Below are 21,263 nucleotides of genomic sequence, written 5' to 3' on the forward strand. Positions count from 1 at the left end.
GCATATTTAGTCTTGGCTTTCCTTAGAAAGATAATTACAGAATAATTATGGACTAACCACAGAAAATAGTAAATGTTTGCCCAAGTAGAAGGATGGCTCTATGAATTTAATACCTGGCAGCTTTCTTTAAAAGTGTTATTTACACATCCGAATGGGAAACGATTGACATAGGGCAGTCTACGAAAGATCCCAGAAAATGAGAAGCACTTAAGAAAAACTATAGGGAACGTTTTCCAGGGTCGCATTTGCCCTATAAAGTAACTGAAGATAGGGCGAGGAAAGAGGCAAGCATAAAACAAAGGACTTCCTTTCTCCAGCCGCCCCCCCCCCTCCCTTTTCAGTGTTTCTTTTGTCACAGGGTGTTGCAAACTCTGGCAAACATTGTTTAGAAAAAGAAAGTACTTTCGACTAAATTTATTCTTCCAGAGATTGAGGAGAGAAGTAGCTAAAACCGTCTCGTTACGGAACAGGAGAGATTCACACTTCTCTAAAAAGACAGAAAATCAAAGTTATCCGACCCGCAGCGGTTGATGAGAAAAAAGTAATAGCCGCTCTAAAAGCATAGCTCAATTTGACTGTCCATGTCGGGATCCGTGATTGGTAGTTGAGGAAAGGCTTGCTTCGCCTCTGCCTTCTAGAAAACGTTGAGCAGCACTGCTTTATACAGAAGTGTAAGTCGAGAGAGTTATTCTTGGGTTTATCCAGCTCAGTGAAGCTGCAGTAGCTAAAAGCCAAATGCTCCCGGCTGCACGCCGCTGGCCTAAAGCCGCTAGTCCCTCCGCTTTCCCGGCAACCGAACTGGGAGGGAATCCTGGACTCGCAACCAGACTCCGCTCGGCGTTGATTGGCTCCCGCTCAGAACCCCGCCTCTGAGGTAGAGGCGGCCACTTCATAGGCACCCGCCCCCCAGGCCCTGGGAATTGCCGCCTAGCAGGCGGGCTGCGTCTGCCACTCAGTCGGAGTGGCGGAGGCTCTCTGTTCGGAGCCCCGCCCCCTCCCCCTAATTAATATTATTGGAGTGTGGAGCAAGCGGCCGGTCTGCAGTCGGAGACTTGCAGGCAGCAAACACGGTGCGAACGAAACGGAGGGGGGAGAGAAATCAAACAGCTAAACGTGGAGCAGCCGGCCTGGGACCCAGAAGGGGATCGATGCGAGGAGCGCAATAATAACAACAATAATAACCCACTTCGGAACAAACAGCATCTAAAGAGCTGCGACTCAACTGCAGCCTAAAATCAAACCTGCTCATGCACCATGGTTTTTCAAACTCGGTATCCTTCGTGGATTATTTTGTGCTACATCTGGCTGCTTGGCTTTGCACACACGGGGGAGGCGCAGGCTGCGAAGGAAGGTAAGGCCAGAGGAAAGCAAAGTTTGTTCTGACTTATTTATTTCGCTGTCTACCTGCACGAGCCTACGGGTCCGCGGAGCTGCCCGCCGTGCCTAGGGCGCTGGGCGACCCTCCTTCGATCCTCCGACCCCAGCTCCAAGCGACCAGCACCGTGAACCGGTACTAGTGGGGCCCTGAGCTTCAAGGGTGGCCGGGGACCGGCGCGCACTCTGCAGCCGGGGCAGCCCAGGGCGGGGGGCGGGGGGCGGGGAGCGCTGGGGTGGCGAGGCTGGCAGGAGAGCTCTCTTCTTTCCATCCGGTGTCTCCCGTCTTCTGCTCCAACCGCCGCGCCCGGTCATTCTCTTGTGGTCGGCCTGCTTTGGGCGCCCGGGTCATAGTTAGTTCGAAACCTGAGGAGCGCAGCCCCGCATCGTCCCCAGCCTTCCTGGAGGGGCCGAGACTTCCGTGGCTGCGAGCGCTCAGGCTCCCGCTGACTCGCTCACTGCGGCGGCGGCGGCGGCAGCGGCGCGGGCCTGCGGTGGGCGCCCGGCTGCCGCTCGAAACAATGCGGCCGCGAAGGGAGGCAGCGCGCGCGGGCCATGGCTGGACCCGTCGCCTGGAAGGCTGGCCTCAGCGGGCAGTCTGCGATGAGAGGCCACCAAGTGAGAAGTGTCCAGTCACTTGGCCCAGGTTCTGTACTCCTGGAGTCCGAGTGGCCATCCCTGCTGAAAGCCCTGGCCTCTGGGGACCAGTTCTGGTACGCGAGGGGAGGTTTCTTTTGACCACAGGGAACGCCTGTACGTGGGTATTTTTCCCTGTGTCTCCTTTGAACCATTGGCAAAAGGTAAAATACCTTTCGGTGCCTGTAGTTGGAGCTGGGGAAAAATAAATCCTGTCAAAGGAAGTGTCTTGCTGCTAAGCAGTACCACAATACCCGTGCCCCATTTGACAAGCTGCGTATCTAAGGTTGATTTTCGGATACTTGGAAGCCTGTTCAGAGGTGTAGAGGGTGAGAGATTTGTTAAGATTTAGGTCATGGTAGTACTAAAGGGAGCGGGCATATTGGCCCTAGATTCTTTTATCCCCAAAACTTAGGATTTCACGCAGCTTTTCTTTATTCTCTTCGCCCACCCTTCTTCGTTCTTTCAACATCCCCCAAACTCGGTGCAGTATTCTACTTTGGAATAGCTTGACCTTCTGACTCCACTTTGCACATCTACAATCTGTGTTTATACTGAATCCATTCTGAGAAAAACGTGCCTCTGTGCTGATGGTTATGACTGCAGGTGGACCAGCGTCTGCTAGAGACACCCACCCACCCACAGAGCACACATTTCGAGGCTCTGGACTGTTGCGATGAGAAAGTTACCCTGCTACCTTGTCCTGATTCCTCCGAATAGCGGGATCTGAGGAAAAGTTTGCCCCGCACAGCGAAGCGGCGCGCGCGAGCTCTGGCAGACTCCAGCAGGAGTTTGAGCTATAAATAACTGCATCACTAGGGGGAGAGGTGCCTGCAGCCAGCAGGCCTTGCTTGCTCTCCTCCTCCGGTGCTACGTGGAGAGGGTTCTGATGCTCCGAGCCGGAGTTCTTTAGATGCAGAGGAGATGTTTAAGAGGCAGGTGGTGGGGAACGCGCCCGACTTCTTGGTGGCGACGCTCCGGGCGCTCAAGCGCAATCAGGCGAAGGCGGTCCCTGAGCGCTGCTACCCGGAGGTGGCCCGTGGCATCCTGGCACCCTAGGAGCGTGGCCCGCGGCGCCTCGAGCAGGTGCGCGGCCTCTAGGGCGGCTGGGGTAGGTACCATTCGTCCAGGTCCCCTTCCCTTCTTCCCTAGCGCCGCAGGAGTGGCTGGGGAGCGCAGAGGCTAATTGCGGCTGCTGCTTTCCATCCCGACAGTACAATCGCCGCCGCGCCCTCAGAGGAGGCGCTTACCGAAAACCGGTCTGTTTCTCGCGACTCCAGCCCAGGCTGGGCGCCATCGGCTCCCAGGAGAACCAGGTCTGGAAGTGTAATGGACGCTAGGTTGGCGGGCGCAACCGTCTGCCTGCCCCGCCCCACCCCGCCCCGCCCCGATGCTCGGGCGGCACTGGAGCCGCGTTGCTGGCTACCAAGAAACAGCCCTAGACCCCTAGTAGCGGCCCTCAGCCCAGAGCCTTCTCCTGGCGCTCCTCGGTGCCCGTGCGGGAGTCCAGAAGGAAGAAGGTTACTGGGGGTGATTGCATTCAGCACTTTAGAGCCGCCTGAAGCACCACCGGCTCCGTGGCCACCCCATGTCCTCTTGATTTGCTGCTTTCTTTGCTAACTTGCTGGCCAGCAGGTAGCTGAGGGGTAAAGGCACAGCAGGAAAGGATAATCGCAGTGTTTATTTCATTCTAAAAAAACAAAACAAAACAAAAAACCAAACCAAACCAAAACAAAACAAAAAAACCCAAAAGGTCAGTTTAGGTTTAAAACTCACTGGGTGTTGTCAATATAGAAGCGCCCTCCCTCACAATAAATTCCAAAAGAGAGTACTGTGGCTTGAATTTGTTTCCTTGGGCTTCTTCTCTTTGTCAGGGAAAAACAAACCTTCTACAATTATTCTTCTTTAAAAACACTAATCCAAGGACTTACTGGTGTTTAAAGTTAGAACATACGTTGAAATTTGATAAGCGACTCATGTTTTTAATTGAGTGGGAGTTGATTTCACTCCCCTGAAAATCTTAAATGTCCAACACAAAACCAAGCAACACAATCTCCTGCCTTTGTATTTATCTATTTCCAGTCCCTGGTGATAAGTTTGACTCCTGGTGAAGGAACTGAGCACATAGTCAACTGTTCCTTGCTCTCTTAACACCACTGCCGTTTTCTTTATCTTTCAAAGCATAAATATTTTAAACTGGAATCGGAAAATGTTTCAATATCAAGATATTTATGCGAGTACACATTTTTCAAGTCAAAATTTGAATATTTTCCTGGGGTTGATATTAAGCATACGTAAAGAATATTCATGATTTGTGAAAATGCTTTAGAGGTCAGGTATATTGTTTTAAAGCACCAAAGCTATGTAACTGTAAAACCAGTTTGGTCAGTAAGTATTTTGTGAGAAAAATTATATTAGAGCAACGACATCTCCAACTGAAAGTATAATGTGTTCTAATAGATAACATTCTAATGAATACTTCAATTAATATTAATAATACTTTAATCACACTTTTCATAAATGTTAATCATGCTTTTTATGGTGTAAAGATGGTATACAATTGTTTGTAGATCTCAGCTTAGAGTTTAAGCCGTTTAGAGAATAGCTAGGATGGTGAAATGTTTCCAGTTTAAAGTGTGTGTGTGTGTGTGTGTGTGTGTGTGTGTGTGTGTGTGTGTGTGTGTAAACTGATGCTTGACTAGCTCCAAAGCACAACTTGCAGATAACAGGGACTTGTTTCTCATGGTAACATTGTTTAACATGGAGTTGGCATTTCTATATTCACATTGGTAGAGGGGTTTCTTTAAACATCAAACTCCAATTGTCAAGAGATGATAGGAAATTTTGCTGGCAGCATATTAAAATGTAGAGCCTGGCTGAAGAATAGTGTGGGGTTATTTCTTATGCTCATGTTGTCATGTGTCTTGAAATTTGAACTCACTGGCTTCCAATGCTATTGTATGTTATTGCTGCACAATCACTGTATCTGACTTTAGCTTTTTACACTCCTTTGTGTTAGTATTATTTCGGTTTATTTGTTTTAATTGAATGGTATGAAGTGCATGGACATATAATGTTCCCCCTCCAGAAAGGATAATCTACTTATAGAATGTGACTCTTCACTGCTCAATTCATTTATATAAATATCTTGAGTCTTAAAGTACCAGTTTTATAAAAATTAGATTTTTTTTCTTAAAGCGTTTAGAGGTGTGTTTGAGTTTTTGTAACATTGGAAATAAAACTTTCTTTTTCAGTTCTATTACTGGACTCTAAAGCACAACAGACAGAATTGGAATGGATTTCCTCTCCACCCAGTGGAGTAAGTACATCTTTACTTCAGTATCATCATATCTGTTTAGAGTAAGAAACAAAAGCTTTCCCCTAGGGAAAGTATTCACACCCATACATTTAAAATGTTTAAAACTCAGTATATTGTTAAATGTTATGTTTTCTCATAAGAGATTGGATTCTCTGAGTATAGAAGGTATACTTAGAACTTGGGGAAAAGGGAAAAAAATAAACCAAACCCATAGCTTTGAGTTTTTTTTTTTTGAGTTGTATCAATCATGCTTATGCGTTCAGATTATAAATGCTTACTAATTACAGAGAACATTCTTTTCACTAACTCACTTAAGCCTCTGCAGCTGCCTTATGCTTCTGTGTAATAATCACCAGGTAGAATTTGTGCAATTCTTTAAAACAGTATGGAACCTGTTTTCATCTTTTAAAAATAGTCTTAACATTGTCCAAAGTAGACTCCAGAGGGTAACTAAAACTGTACAACAATATTGAGACATAAGATTTACTGTAAAATGTTAGCTTTTTAATATTTGTGTTGTACTATCTACTGTTATTAATCAAAATAGATGGTAGAAATATTTCCATATTACAACAAAACTCAGCCATAGCAAATGAGTCTGAATATTTAACAAATCTGTCAAAGTCCTAAGTACACCTTTCATTTTTTTTTTTTTTACCATTTTTGATACATTCAGCAAGATATATTGCTTAAATTTAGCTCAATATGATCTTTGTGAGTTATGTGTGATGATGAGATAGGAAAAAAATCTTAATTTTTGGTAAAGCCAGTGGACTCTGAGAAATGAAGAATCTCCATTGTTATTTAAGTTTATCTTTAATGCATGAGGAAATCTGGGATTAAAGGGTCTTGACATATCAATGAAGATATAAACATTGTCAACTGATTTTACAATGTGAATGAAAGCACAAGAACAAAGTAATAGAATCAATATAACATTAGCTTACGTCACTAAGAGAACTTCTAATTTAATAGTAAAATGAGAATTTTAAACATTCTTAAAATATTCAGAATTTTCGTTACATTAAAATCTGAAAATTTTCTGAGATCATATTCTAGTTATTTTTATTGGCCATAGGAAATTATGGGAAAGTTAAAAAAAAACTTACCAATTTAATCTATAAGTCCACAGAATTTGAGGTACTTCCTTAAATGTGAAATTGCTTCCATTAGAAAATATACAATGTAGAAAGACATTCATAACTTTTAAAAGTAAATACCTTTCTTGCCAATGACAGATGCAGCCCATTTTCTACCATCCATCAATTAAAATAAATAGATACAGAAGATGGTTTTATCTGTGAGAAGAAGTAAACTGATGAATGATTGTAGTACTTCATCCATGTAATCCACAACATGATAAATTATGACTGTCAGTGTTATCTCGGACTCCAATGAGCATTTTATCAGTCCAGAGAATCTTGAGTTAAAGTTTCATATTCTCTCTCTCTCTCTCTCTCTCTCTCTCTCTCTCTCTCTCTCTCTCTCTCTGTGTGTGTGTGTGTGTGTGTGTGTGTGTGTGTGTAAGAATCAATATTTTGTGCAAGAAAATATGCTCCACAACATTTTCTTTATATGAGACAGATTTATTCACTTGTACTTAGATACAGCAATATTGCTGCTGAGTAATGAGAACATATTTTTATACTTTTATAAAAGAATGTGTAATGATATAAAACCCACTGTCTGAATTGAGATCTATATCCCAATAGCATCATCTGTGGAATGCTTTCAATCTTTAAAAGTGTGTAATGAAACAATGGCATAAGTATCAAGTAGTGAGACTATTTGCCTTCATGGATTTCTTCAAAAAATCTATTTCATGGGTTAAAAAAAATTGATTTCTCATATCTGGAATGATGTAATTACTCTTAAAATTAAATGTGTGAATTTTTCAGATTAGCCCCTCAAATAATCAGGTTTGATTCCTCCTGGCTGTGGCATGGTCCGAAGGACGTACTCCACTCTGGAGCTCTTGCTTTTGCAGAGACATCATAACTGTTTTTCCTTCTTTTAATAACTTCAATCAGCTTAGGAGAAAAAAAAATCTATCTACCCCGGGAGGAATTTGAGATATTTGCCTTAGTTATATGCGAATAGACTATAAACAGATAACTCAAGAAATATATGAAAATGTACACAATATTATGTGGTGAAAAAAATGTGTGCCAAGGAACATAGCATGAAAATAAATTCTTTTCTGTTTGAGAACCATTGGTAATATCAGTCTAATATAATAAAAATGTGGTATGACAGAAGTGCCTCTTTCACGAGACATTTACGAGTTGTAGTGTTCAACAATTCATCAGTTTTCTTAATTTTGTAAAATTTATTTCAAAAATACACATTATTGTGTTGCACTAGGTTTAAATTAGTTAATATTCCGGTCAGGCTTTACAAGTAGAAGTCATTATCAAATGTATACTATTATATTTTTTTTCATCTACATTCTTTGAATTAATAGTTTAAATATCAGATGCTTGAGGACTTCAGAGTTAAAATACACAATATTTTGCATCTGTTATTTGTAACTGGGGAAGTGGGTACAAGTACAAGACTGTTTAATTATTAGGATCATACTGTGAGTTGTGAAACTTTGCAATAATAATAACAGAAGACGTAAATAACTATGACTGAACCTTTTAAAACTGTTAGACATACTGACCTTGTTGCTATGAGCAGTAAGTAATACACATGGTTCAATAATCTTTAAATTTGCTGAATTATCTATGCCCCATTTTTTGTGTGAAAGAGTATAAAAGAATTCACTTGTAGTATATATTGTATCAAAAGATAAATGGGCATTTTCAAATAATTCATGTGTAGCTTGCTAATTTGACATGCACATTTGGTTGTCTACTGAAAACAATTTGTTTATAAGAGTTTATTTTACTTTTATAACTACTTGATAATTGTATTTGGTTTTATGTACAATTACAAATGTGCCCACAGAAAAATACGTAACTCTGTAAAATGTTTCTCATTTACATCTAATTTTCAAAAGATTGCAAAGTATTCCACACAACATGTTGCAAGACATTGTTGAACTTTTTTTTTTTTTTTTTTTTTACATTTCACTATTTTTTGAATCCTGTTTCAAATGTTTGTAGGACTCTTTGAATTTAAGGGTATTACAGACACTTTAACTGTCAATTGAGTTATCAGTAGCTCTGCTCTGCATCTATATGCTTTGAGGGGTAATTTTAATAATCGTTAGCCTTAGCCTGTTGCAATCTCACTAGAGAAAAGAGATGTTTCTCGCAGCAGACATGAAGCAGAATAAAGTATTCATCGTATGTTCTGTGTTCAGACACGCAAACGACACAAGGGATGCTCACTAAGATTTTGCTGTAGGAATCCTACACTCTCAGACTTCCAGGGATCAGTGCTTGTGGCACTGTTGTCATTCCTGTTATTTGGAAATGTTGGTGATTTTTATTTGCTGAAAGACTGATGATTCTCCACACCCCCTTCAATTTATAGTGGGAAGAAATTAGCGGTTTGGATGAGAACTACACCCCGATAAGGACATACCAGGTGTGCCAGGTCATGGAACCCAACCAAAACAACTGGCTGCGGACTAACTGGATTTCTAAAGGCAACGCACAAAGGATTTTTGTAGAATTAAAATTCACCTTGAGGGATTGTAATAGTCTTCCCGGTGTACTGGGAACTTGCAAGGAAACCTTTAATTTGTACTATTATGAAACAGACTACGACACCGGCAGGAATATCAGAGAAAATCTTTACGTAAAAATAGACACCATTGCTGCAGATGAAAGTTTTACACAAGGTGACCTTGGTGAAAGAAAGATGAAGCTGAACACTGAGGTGAGAGAGATTGGACCTTTGTCCAAAAAGGGATTCTATCTTGCCTTTCAGGACGTAGGGGCTTGCATAGCATTGGTTTCTGTCAAAGTGTACTACAAGAAGTGCTGGTCCATTATTGAGAACTTAGCTGTCTTTCCAGATACAGTGACTGGTTCAGAATTTTCCTCCTTAGTTGAGGTTCGTGGGACATGTGTCAGCAGTGCCGAGGAAGAGGCAGAAAATTCACCCAGGATGCATTGCAGTGCAGAAGGAGAGTGGTTAGTACCCATTGGAAAATGTATCTGCAAAGCAGGCTATCAGCAAAAAGGGGACACTTGTGAACGTAAGTAATATTCGCTATTAAAATTCTTTGCCTTTTTTAGTTATCAGATATTTTGCATAATAATGAATATCCAAATCAATCTTTTATGCCACTTCCCTGGTTCACTTTATCTTAAAAGTCACTATTAAATACAAAGACTACCTCTAATGAGTGGTATCTTCATTAATGATATGCAATAGATACTGGTGATAATAACAATCATTACTAAAATTTTATTTGTCCTGTATAACGTATTTGCTAATATGGAAGAAAACAGCTGCACACTGGGGTGTAAAATTTAAAAGAGGCAATCGGACAAGCAGACTTTAGACTGAGGGAATGTCAGTAGGGTTTCCATGGAACTCTTCCTGTTTCTTAGTCCTGATCCTCTGAACCTTTGAATAGCACAAAAGAGAAGGAACAGGAGCTTACCAATGTGAGCTCTAGTAATTCTTAAAATATTAACAAACATAGTACCTATATTTAGAATTATCACTCACAAGTAAGGGAATTTTGTTGCGACAGCACCATTTCATGTAATCCATCTCTGTAGTTACTTTTGCCAATGATGTCATTCTTTCCTAGAGTAAAGAGTAAAATAGGTGCCCTTCTGATAGGTTATGATATAGTGGGTCATATTTTTGTAGCAGGGGTCTGATGCAAAGTTTGAGTCATCACAAAGCAGCAATTGAATTGTTTATGTTTGTTTTTGTATCCTTTTATTTAAAATTTTCCTCTTAGCACGATGTGATCGATCACATATTGGCTATAGTGGTTTTTTTTTTTTTTTTTTTTTTTTAAATAACAGCATGTGCACTATGTTTTACAATCTAGGTTCTGAAACAGTATACAATTATATTACTTATGTTAATATTAACTTACAAAGCACAGTGTCCTCTGTAAAATGACTTTTATGTATTCTTGTATGCTGCTTAGGTGGCAGCTTAATGCAAATATTTGCAATGACTAGTTATGTTAGCGATAACTAAAGTTAATAGTTGTTATAACAAACTATATTTTGTGTTAGCCACTTTGGGTACTCATCCTTGTGTTTTCTATATATTAGCTTGTTTGCTGAGGTAGCTGTCCTTGTCCTATCTGTTTTACACAATGAAAAAAGGGAGTCTGTGAACAGTGAATAGATCACTGGTGTTAATTGTTTTGTTACTAATACTTGTGTTAGTCTAGAATCAAACTTCACATATTCTCTTGGACCTACATTTTTAACAACATTGCTATTGTAGTCCCTTTCACAAAGGAAGGATAGTCCTAAAAAATATTATTCTTCATTGTTGAATTTAAACATTTCCCACATAGTAGCCAGTTGTCCCGTATTATATGTCAAGTACATTATTCCCCTAAAAACTTATAGAACTATTTAAATAGTAAACAATAATTATGAACAGGTAGATGTCAGAAATGAGAGTTGTGGTGCACAGTTTTAATACCAGGGCTCTGGAGGCAGAGATAGGTGTATATTCAAGTTGAAGGACAACTTGGTCTACATAGTGAGGTCCAGGCCAGTCAGACCTGCACATTGAAACAATGTCTTGAAACAAACAGAAAAAAAATACCAACAGAATTTATATTTCTGATAATTCATTTAGTTACTTCTGATTCTTTGGCTTTCAAGAACAATGGTTGTTTTAAATTGAGACAGACTATAAGAAGAAATTACGTACTGAATGTCGAAGGGATAAAAGAAAATACAATTAAAAAATATCAATATTCAACATAACCTGAAATAATAATTTAGTTGTGTTGGGTTAAATTTAACATCGCATCAAAGCTATACAGACTTTAAGAAAGGTGTAGTTGTAAATTATCTGTCATCCAAGTACTCTGCTGGAAAATCTGAGGCCAACCTGGGCTGCATCAGCATTCCAGACAGTACAATGATATTTGTTTGTTTGTTTAAGTGGAAAAATAACCTTATTTATTTAATATCTTTCTTTCTGACACAGCTAGGTGATATGTCAAATTCAAATGTATGACTCACAATCTACACTTATTGAACACAGATTTTAGATGATAAAGCTGAGCTGTTACGTTCTTTTTAACCCTGTTTGAAGAGCTAAATACATGATGTGGATTACCAGGATAGATATAAAGTACTTATTACCCAGCACTCAGTTATTATCTTCACTGTGGATAACAGTGTAAAGTGGACTCAGAACAAGCAGAAGGAGCGTCTGTAGGCTCAGGTCCCATTAGCAAACACACATTCTTTTATGCCCCACCACCTGCTTTCCTCTTTCATTTCTCATGATAGTAGTGAATTAGAAAATTAAGAATTCCATATATGTGAACCAATGAAATGATGCAAAGACTTACCACCATTCCTTGGTGGAAAGCAATCTTACTGTGTAAATACAATAATGTTCATAATGAACTAATCAGATGAAGATGATGTCTTTATCTGGTAAAAGTTAACATTACTGAAAAATAACATTGAGTCCAATTGTAACAGTTATTTAAAAGATATTGACAGTAACAGTACATTTTTTTTCTGTAAAGAAAAAGCTAATGCTAGTATCTTAATGTGAAAGAAAATATTTAAAATTTGCACAATTATGAATGGGGAAAGGGAACAAATAGGAAATTTTTGAGTTGTACACATTTTAATAGAGCACTTAATAAAAATATCTTAACCATAGTTTACAGATAGATTTACCATGAAGAAAAGGCCCCAAGTATTTCCAAATGAGCAAAATTATTCTGCTAAACATGGTGCATTACAAACAATTATTTTTAGTTTTAAAGAATTATAACTTCATTTGATGACAAAAATTAGTATCACCTGTGAACTACACCTTAGTACCTAAAACTAAAATAGAATCCCTTTGTAATTTCTACATGAAATTATGCAGTGTAATAAGTAGACTTGGATATTGATAGTAGGCACTTAGTTTTTTTAAAAGCATAAAGAAGATGCCACTCTGTGCACTTATTCAGGTCTTATGTTTGCCTCATTATAAATCAGTGGCATTGTTCATGACAAATCTTTCTTAGTTTTTATACATCGGTGACATACTTGAGGAAGGAACTCTGCTCATTTGTGGAAACACTCTGCTCCTTGGCAAGACTCCAGCCCATGACTGTGAGGGTACTTGCTTCTGGATTTGATCCAGGCCTGCCTTTATAATATTCCTCCTGTTCTCTCTCAATGATCCTGTTAAGAGTTGGAAAACAAATCCTGTCCCGTATTGAGGAACACTGATGTCTTGAGAGGGGATGCTGGTATGTCCCTAGCCAAATGTGACTGATTAGCCACTTGAAGCCTGCTTTATCTGGGCACTGCCTAGTGGGTCATTCTCGTGTTTGTGACAGGATAATGGGGAAGTTGAGTGACTGTGAAAACTGGTCACAAATTTATTGCTTGATATAAGGGATTATCTTGTGAGCTGGACAAAGTAATTATTTTCCTAAAGCCACATGTTTCTTAAATCTATAAATACACAAAAAAATTCTATTTTATAATTAAATGTTGTGGTTTTTAAAGAGCAGATATTTACACTTACTTTAAAATACTTGATTCTAATTTGTAAGGTTTTCTTGTCAAATTTTCTTTTAAAAATTTTGTCTTTAAGCTGCAACTTTAGTGAAAACAAATAAATATATTTTATAAGTAAAGACGATAGCCATTTTTTAAAAAACCTACAGATTATTATATTTTACAATATATGTGGGAAGTTTACTAAAATTGTATTCTCGAATATTATTTCTATTATTTAAAAATTTTATGATTTTGCACTATTCACATGTGTATTTGAATTTTCTCTTAGATTTCTGTAGGTAATTTGCAGTAGATGTTAAACAATAGTCCCTCAGTTTCTCATTTAATCATTGCAGCTTCACTAAGAATCTGGAGCTCAGAGACACTAATATGCTGGAGAACTTGGATGAGCATGTGGGATCATTTTTACTTTTGTCCCTCCTCGGCTTCCCTAAAATCTCTTCTGCACTCCCGAGTATAGATTTTATTTGCTCCAGAACTCATCCCATTTTATTTTATGAAGGATACCTAAAAAATTATCTGTCTTAAATGTCCTATCTTCTTTGCTTTCAATGTTCTTTCTGCTGTGAAACATAGAGATTTTATCCTAAAAATTGTAAAATAGCATATGATATTATAGAAATATGATTTGATTTCTGTGTTTATATTGCTAAGTTATATTTTCTGAAAAGAAAAATTTAGCAGTTTCCTCCTGATTTGAAAATCAAATTCAAATGTTAGACATAGTTTTTTTTCAGCTTTATCTTATTATTTTCATTTGATAGGTTAATATAGATATCATTTTAGTGATAAATAAGCATGTAGAATATACCATTATAGAAATTAAGACATTCACTTTACTTAAGATCATTAACAATATTTAAAATTTGCTTCTTGTTTACAGTTTTGAAAACCAGGACCACATACATGACCATAAATTTCCATGATAACCAATGAGTCTTTGAAATATACTCTGTAATTAAGTAAATATTGAGAGAAATATAATCTGTATTACAAGGTAAATTGCTGTGATGCATGAATTATAGAATTCTGTAATTTAATATCTACACCTTACCAGGTATTTAAAGTAGGACATTCTAAACTTTAATTTCCTTAAGTTTAAAATGGGGCTAATAAAAATAGTACTTCCCTCATAGGGTTCTTCTCAGAATTTAATAGAATTATGCATTTTAAACCCTAAGAATAGTATCTGGGACATAGAAAATAATCAATGAATTTGTAATGTTATCATTATTAATAATGCAGTATGATATGTTCTAGGTAAAGAAATCTTTTGGCAATGAATGAGTGAACTTATATTGTCCAGGCTGCATACAGGGGATTATTCTTTAACCTAGCATTCTAACTCAGAAAACACACCAAAGGGCATTTAAATAAAATATAATAACTGTTACTCAGGCGTTTTTATTTCAAACAATGTTAGTATCTAAAATATTAAAATTATATCAAAAGGCTTAATTCTTAAAATATCAATGATTCTACATAGAAATTTTGAATTATCTTTTTAATAATTTTGAATGAAAACTAAAATAAAAATGTATATGTACATATTTAGAGAAAATAGCTGAAATTGTAATCATAACTATGATTCTGATATAGTGTAGGAATTTGAAGTCATATTTCATTCTCTCTACATTAAGGATATCTAGAACAATAACTTTATATTTTAATTAATATTTTTAATTATACTATAATTAATTATGATTATTAGTCATAGGCAATCGAATAACTCACACAAGATTAACTATAATTGTGTCTTCAAAATATGGTCCTAAATAGACATTAGCTTCTGCAAAACCAATCCAACATTGGTATATGATATATATTTTTTAAATGATGCAAAAATGAGGTGATTTGTTTTTGTTTTTGTTTTTTGTTGTTCTTGTTGTTAAAGAACTCATAAATTTTGTTTGCTTAATTTTGAATAATAATCAGTAATTAACATGTACTTATTTAGTAATGGAAAGAGCTGAATCTTTCAGACAATAGACACTATTACCTAATATAAGGAATTGAAATAATAACAAATTGCTTCAGTATATGTTTTATCTCATGCATGTGCATGATGTATATGCATTTTATTATTTATTTTTTGCACTTATGTGCTTCTGTTCCTGTCTGTGCCACAGTACATGTGAGATCAGAGGGCAACTTGGAGGAGTCAGACCTCTTCTGCAACATAGGTTAGGGAATTGAACTCAGGCCATCAGGCTTGTTAGCAAGTGTCCTTACCTGCTGAGCAGTCTTGCTAGCTCACACACATTTCTAGTGTAAAGAAAAGGCATCATGTTAAGTCTGATCCAAGTACCCACCATCACAGAGTGGAAGGCTGCTCTTTAATCAGTTTGCTCTGTTTTCAGGATCCCCAGAGTACCTGAGTAATTATAGAGGACCATATCAGTTTTATCAGTTGCAAAATCATGTTAATTGACTTTCAGAATATTTACAAAGATGACACAAACCTGAGCATTTTCTCATATTTTGTCTATTTCAATGTATTTGTTTCTGTTTTCCTAAACACACTATACATTCCCATTTTTTCATGTTTTTTTTTTTATTCTACTTCTTCAAATGGTAGAGTGTGGTATGTATCTCACTGATAATACAGTGTTCCTTTATTATTTAGAAGCTTCATGCTCCTAATTACCCACAGAAATTCCCTATTTTTCAGGCTGGCACTTAAATCCTTTCATCTTAGCCATGGCCATTTTTGGTCATTTTAGTGTGTATTTATCACTGGTGAAGTACTACCCCGCCCCCTTTGCCTGATACTGGTTTCACACAGCCTTAAAGAATGGTCTATTTTTCTGCTATGTCCAGTTATTTAATAATTGACCTTGAAAACAAACGGTTCTCATCACTACCTCTGTGGCCTTACTGATCAGTTACTGAAATCCTTATCATCCTTGGAAAACATCTGGGGACCCTTCTGTGGCCTTCCTTTATGACTTCTGACATTAGTTTCCACCCCAAAACTTACAGTGCTCTGCTTTTAACCATGAAGTGCTCCCTGTCTTCTACCCAGGAATAATTACAAGACACAGAGGGACTCTACTCCATTCCAGAGGAAGTGGGTTTTATGAGAACAGCTATGCATTTATTCCTTTTCACTTTCATATCCTCTGTCAGTCTTTTTGTGTCTTTCTTTTCAGCTTCCTCATTTCATTCTTCTGATGAAATAGAGGCCGGGCTCCTCTTCTCTGTTGTCAGCCTGTTCAGAAGGAGAGGGCGGAAAGAGCCTGACTGATACTTTCTAAACTAAGGTCTCAAGTGTGTTTATGGTTACTACACACTGAGAAATGTTCTAAAGGTATACAGTTTTGCTTTCAATTTATATCTTTAAGGTGTTAGTATTAATAAAAAGCAAACAAAAGAAATAAAATCTAGAATGAATTCTCTAAGCCCTGTAAATGGAAAGATATCTATAGTACATAGTATGTCAGAACATTCTTGGTTTATACTTATAGTGCCTCATACTTTTATATTTTCAAATTCTTCACATTAAGAAATCTGTAACAATGGTTTAATACATTTTAAAATAAATAATATATACCAATATAGAATAAATATCTCCATAATCCTTAGCTACTGTTTTATAAAAACAATTGCTTTTTGTGCTTTCTAGAGGTATTTGAGCAAGCTGTTTTTAGTTGTCGATAAATATTATAATACTTAAACTTAGCCTAATGTCACAATTTAAAATTAGAATACCTATTGGTTTTCTTTAAAATCATACAGGAGTTTATCTTTGGCCATCTCTCTCTATATTCATTGTTCATTGAAATGTTAATTTTTAAATAAAAAGAAGAGAAAAGTAAGTAAAATGGGAACATAATGACAGGAAGACAAAAATATGATGCTAATATTTCTGCTTCAGGTTTTAATGATTTTTACATTTAGCATAAAATTTTCAAACATTTTTAATAAGGTTACTTTTAGAAAATATGTGGTACCCTTTTATATTTCTAGTAAAAGTTTAAATTGGCATGAATTTTTGCCAGGCAGTGTCCTAATATAATTCAGTCATCTTTTGTTTAAGATGACTTCCCCATACAACTCCTAGCCTTTTTCTCTATGGTAATTATAACTAACCTATAAAATAATTTTTTGCTAGTGATTTGTCTGATGACTGTTCTGTGGCAATAGTAGTTCATGAGATTTTGACACAGCTATATAATCTATAGTTTTCTCTATAGTTATTATGCATGAATAATAAAATATTAAATTAGGAAATATATTTAAATTAGCACATAGATATCAAGGTATCTTACACATTTAGGGTTGGACATATGTCCTACCGAAGTCGTGTAAATTAATATGTGAAAAGCAGATGTTTTCACTTCTATAAAACTTACAATAAAAGATTTATATTATTTTTAAATGTATGTGTCTTTCTATGTGTAGTTACATGAACATTCATACAGTTGCTGACAGGATCCAGGGGATTCAGATCCGTAGAAGTTGGAGATACAGGGAGTAGTGAACCTCTTGCACCTAAGCTGTTTCTTCAACACCATGAATATAGATTTTTTTTTTAAATTTAGTAGTAAAAATAATTAGACTTTAAAGTTTAGTTCAAACTAATGATCTAGAAACAGTTTTACTTTTTATCTACAATACGTACTTAAAACATTAAATATGCATGCTTATATTATAGACTAAATCTACAATACCAGAATTTTCTAGGAACCAAAATTCTGTGTGTAAATTTAATGATTTACTATTGATGATGACATTATATAACCGTGCTAATATCTTAAAAATTATAGCAGCTATGAATGAACCCATAGAGTGATATGTTCTACTTAATTTATCAACTAATTTGCACTTACTTTTGGCTCTCAGCTATAGGGCTGTGACCCTCTGTCCTGCACTGTTTTACTGGAGCCATAAACAATAAATTGAAAGGGTTTTTTTCTTCGTTTTCCTTTTATAGAAAATCTACACCTGGAGAAGGGAACCTGTGATGATATTTTTATGATAATATTTTTAAGAAAGTATAAGAATTGATTGGATATAATATTTAACTATATACCTGCATTTATTACTGAAGTTTGATAATGAATATCTATTATTATAACTTTCATTACTTTGTAAGACCATTCTTTGTAACAAAGGCATAGGAGAGAATTTAGTGTAGAGACAGCTACATGTATAAGGTTATAATGTCTTCAAAGAATATATTTATTTCAGGTATAGGGTAAAATAAATGTTTGCTCTGAAATAATAGATGAAATATTAGGCAAACTCAGTAAATTTTCAGTGCTTTAAGTGTAGAGTGTTTATTTAAATAGTAGTTTACTGTTATTAACTGAACCACTTCCCATGTAGACAATTACACCTAATGATGTTAATGACATTAATTTAAGCAAATAGCTGGGTTAAACAAATAAACCTAATGGATTCTTTAAATATTTCTTTGTATCTCTTACTTTTAACAAGATGAAATAACTAACGTTTTATAGCTTGTCTAAGTTAGATGCCATTTTGCTAAGTTTGTCTGTCTCCTGAAAAAGAAATATGAGGGAGTATATACCCTTTACTCACTCAAATAAAATACATTTTAACATAATGCTTTTATGAATATTTTGTACTTTAATGGAATAGTATTTTACAAGACAATTAGACTAGTAACTTCTTGCAGTGTGTGTCCTGAAGGTTGTCAAGTATAAATTAAGAGATCTTACTAAGTGGGAGAAGTAAAATCCTCATTCATAGCATTAACCTTTAATTGAAGAGTATTCCAAAGGTTAAGTTACAGCGTACTGTTGAGTTTTCTTTTCTTTTCTTTTCTGTCTAAATTTGTCTCAAGTATAAACATTCTATAAATGTGTACTGCCATAAATGCACACGCTCTCAGCACACACATCAACACACAGTCACACATACCTATCTATTTACCTACATAGCTCACTTGTACCACCACCACCACAACAACAAAAGCATAACAGCATAATGTAAGAAGAAAAATATTTTTCTTCTTGGCTCATTTTTAGATGTCTAAAGTGTTGTGCACTGATTCCTTAATTTATAAGTGCCAAGTAGTTTGATTTTTTCCCTCTGTGGAAGCCACAATTACCATTCACAAAGAAACTGAAAAAAAGAAAGAAAAAACTCTTCTAGGATATGCTTTAAGTATTGCATGTTTTTTAAAATGAAACAAACAAACAAAAAAACCGACCTCAATAATATAAATATCAAAGCTGAAAGTTTATAAAATAAATGTTTTCTTCATTTTCTAGTAGATATTTATGATTTCCTGGCATATATGTAATAGATCAGGGCTGCCTATATTTTGGATAAAATGGGAAGTGAATTTCATGGTTATACATTCTATGACTTTCCTTAGTGTTTTTATCAGAAGAAGGCAACATTAGCGATTAGCATGTCATTATTATTATGACTGTTGGATGTAAACGCATTTCGGATAAAGTCTCTGGGTGTGTCTTACACTATCAGTAAGCTGGGCTTTGGACAGATGTAGATACCCTACCATTTCCGCCGAGTTTTACATTACATGCAGTTCTCCTGCCGAGCCTTCAGACTTTACCCCACAGCATTTTTCAGGGCAGAAAGGCAATTTGGTATTTGAAAAATCTCTTTCTGGAAACTGACTGTTAGAATCTATTTCCCTAAACTGACAGTGTAGACAGGCAGTATTCTGGTTTGCAAACAAAAGTTAAGTGTGTATACACAGCCTTCTCCCCTAATGCTTTTACTTTGTTATAGGTAATTAGGCACATTAGTGCGCCTAACATTTATCTTGTCTGAAGTTAAGTAAGGGGCTTCTCGTTTTTCTAGTTTCTTGTTTGTCATTTAGTATTTTACTCCATTACCAGTCCCTATTCACTTTGCGAAGACCATCACTGAATATGCACTCACCCCCATTTTAGTATACCACATTCTTCATTAGGAAAAAGTGAATACTCAATGGTGTCTCTCCTCCCTCCAATTTCTCTTTCTTTTGTTCATGAATGTTTCCTTACAATGCTTTAGGCTTTAGCAGCTGATTTTCATTTCCTTACACTATTACTTGGTTTAAAACTTCTAAAACACACTTTACCGTCATAAGTGTTTATGTGTATGCACATCTATTCAGAGATATGTACAGAAAGATAGTTTCTGGGTTTTGTGGGACAAGGTCTCACTATATGGCTGAGACTGGCCTGGAGCTAAAAGACTGCCATGTAGCTCAGCCTTGCTTTGAACATGAGGTTCTCCTTCCTCAGCCTTCCCAGAACTTGAATTATAGCTGTATATCACCAGATCTGGCTTCTCCTATCTATTAAATGGATAGGAACAGGAAAAGTGCACCTTCCTTTCTCATTGTGTCCGAATTTATTAGATTGCAAGTGTATATAAATAATGGAAGAATTTTAGCTTTTGCTTTCTTTCTATGCCAATAATTTTTCTTATTATGGCTCAGTTCTGGATTTAGTATTTAAAGAAAATAACCAGACTCTATTTGACCACATTGCTTATGTGCTTAACAAAGTTCTGATGTAGTGATTACATGCCTCTAACATTGTTATCATGTTTTCTTTAGAGTACTAGAGCCTGAACTCAGAGGTTTGTATGTGACAGATAGGAGTTCTGCCATGGATCTAGGATAACCACTGATCTTAGTTTTGAGATGGCATCTTTTCATGTACCTGAGTCTGACTTCAAATAGCAGTGGGTCTGCTTTCTGAATGCTGGGATTCTGGGCATGTACCATCATGCAAGGCACTGTGCCTTTCTGTTGTGAAAAGTAGTTCACTTCCTTACTTTTCTCATATAATTCATGACTTCTTTAAGTCATTGACATTATTTTTTATTTATAAAACCTTGTGATATTAAACTTAGAGAGAGTTTAATAAAGGAAAAATAAAAATTACCCATTATATGAGCACCAGGAGAAACTATCACTTGACTTCTAACCTGTTCTATAAAGATGATACTTTGTAGGATTTTGTCCCTGATGTAACAGTGAGGGTATTCTGCTGCTTTGTGTAAGCTCAGAATGGACATCTTCGGTCGAGATGAGTACCCCATCAAGGTGTGCAGATCAGTGCCTGGTCAGCAGAACTCTCAGCCTTATGACTGTAACAGCATATGACTGTAAAAGCTGTAACAGCAAACCACAATGTATTTAAATTTGAGAAATATAAATAGATGCTAATAATAAAGGAGAATTTAGTGATGAATCCAGAGTGCTTTTTTCTCCTGACAAATGAACAAACAAAAAACAAACAAACAAAAACCCAAAACCAAACATAACCAGAAAACAAAATAAGAGTTGAGTA

At 36.6% G+C, this 21,263-nt stretch overlaps 1 protein-coding gene across 5 annotated transcripts in view; it reads left to right on the top strand.

Annotated features, from left to right (window-relative positions):
- Positions 1-922: 922 nt before the first annotated feature.
- The window catches only part of Epha7 (EPH receptor A7), a 149,716-nt gene continuing 129,375 nt past the window's right edge, over positions 923-21,263 (top strand). For 2 of the 5 annotated variants that reach the window (XM_051161072.1, XM_051161074.1), the window contains exons 1-3: positions 924-1,351; positions 5,265-5,329; positions 8,813-9,482. In XM_051161072.1, the coding sequence (XP_051017029.1) occupies positions 1,255-1,351; positions 5,265-5,329; positions 8,813-9,482 (832 nt within the window). In that variant the 5' untranslated portion in view covers positions 924-1,254. Of the gene's footprint in view, positions 1,352-5,264; positions 5,330-8,812; positions 9,483-21,263 lie in introns of all 5 variants that reach the window. The other 3 variants (XM_051161075.1, XM_051161071.1, XM_051161073.1) reach the window with 3 other exon arrangements.

The sequence above is a fragment of the Acomys russatus genome, chromosome 2 (assembly GCF_903995435.1).
Source record: "Acomys russatus chromosome 2, mAcoRus1.1, whole genome shotgun sequence".
In the NCBI taxonomy this organism is placed as follows: domain Eukaryota; kingdom Metazoa; phylum Chordata; class Mammalia; order Rodentia; family Muridae; genus Acomys; species Acomys russatus.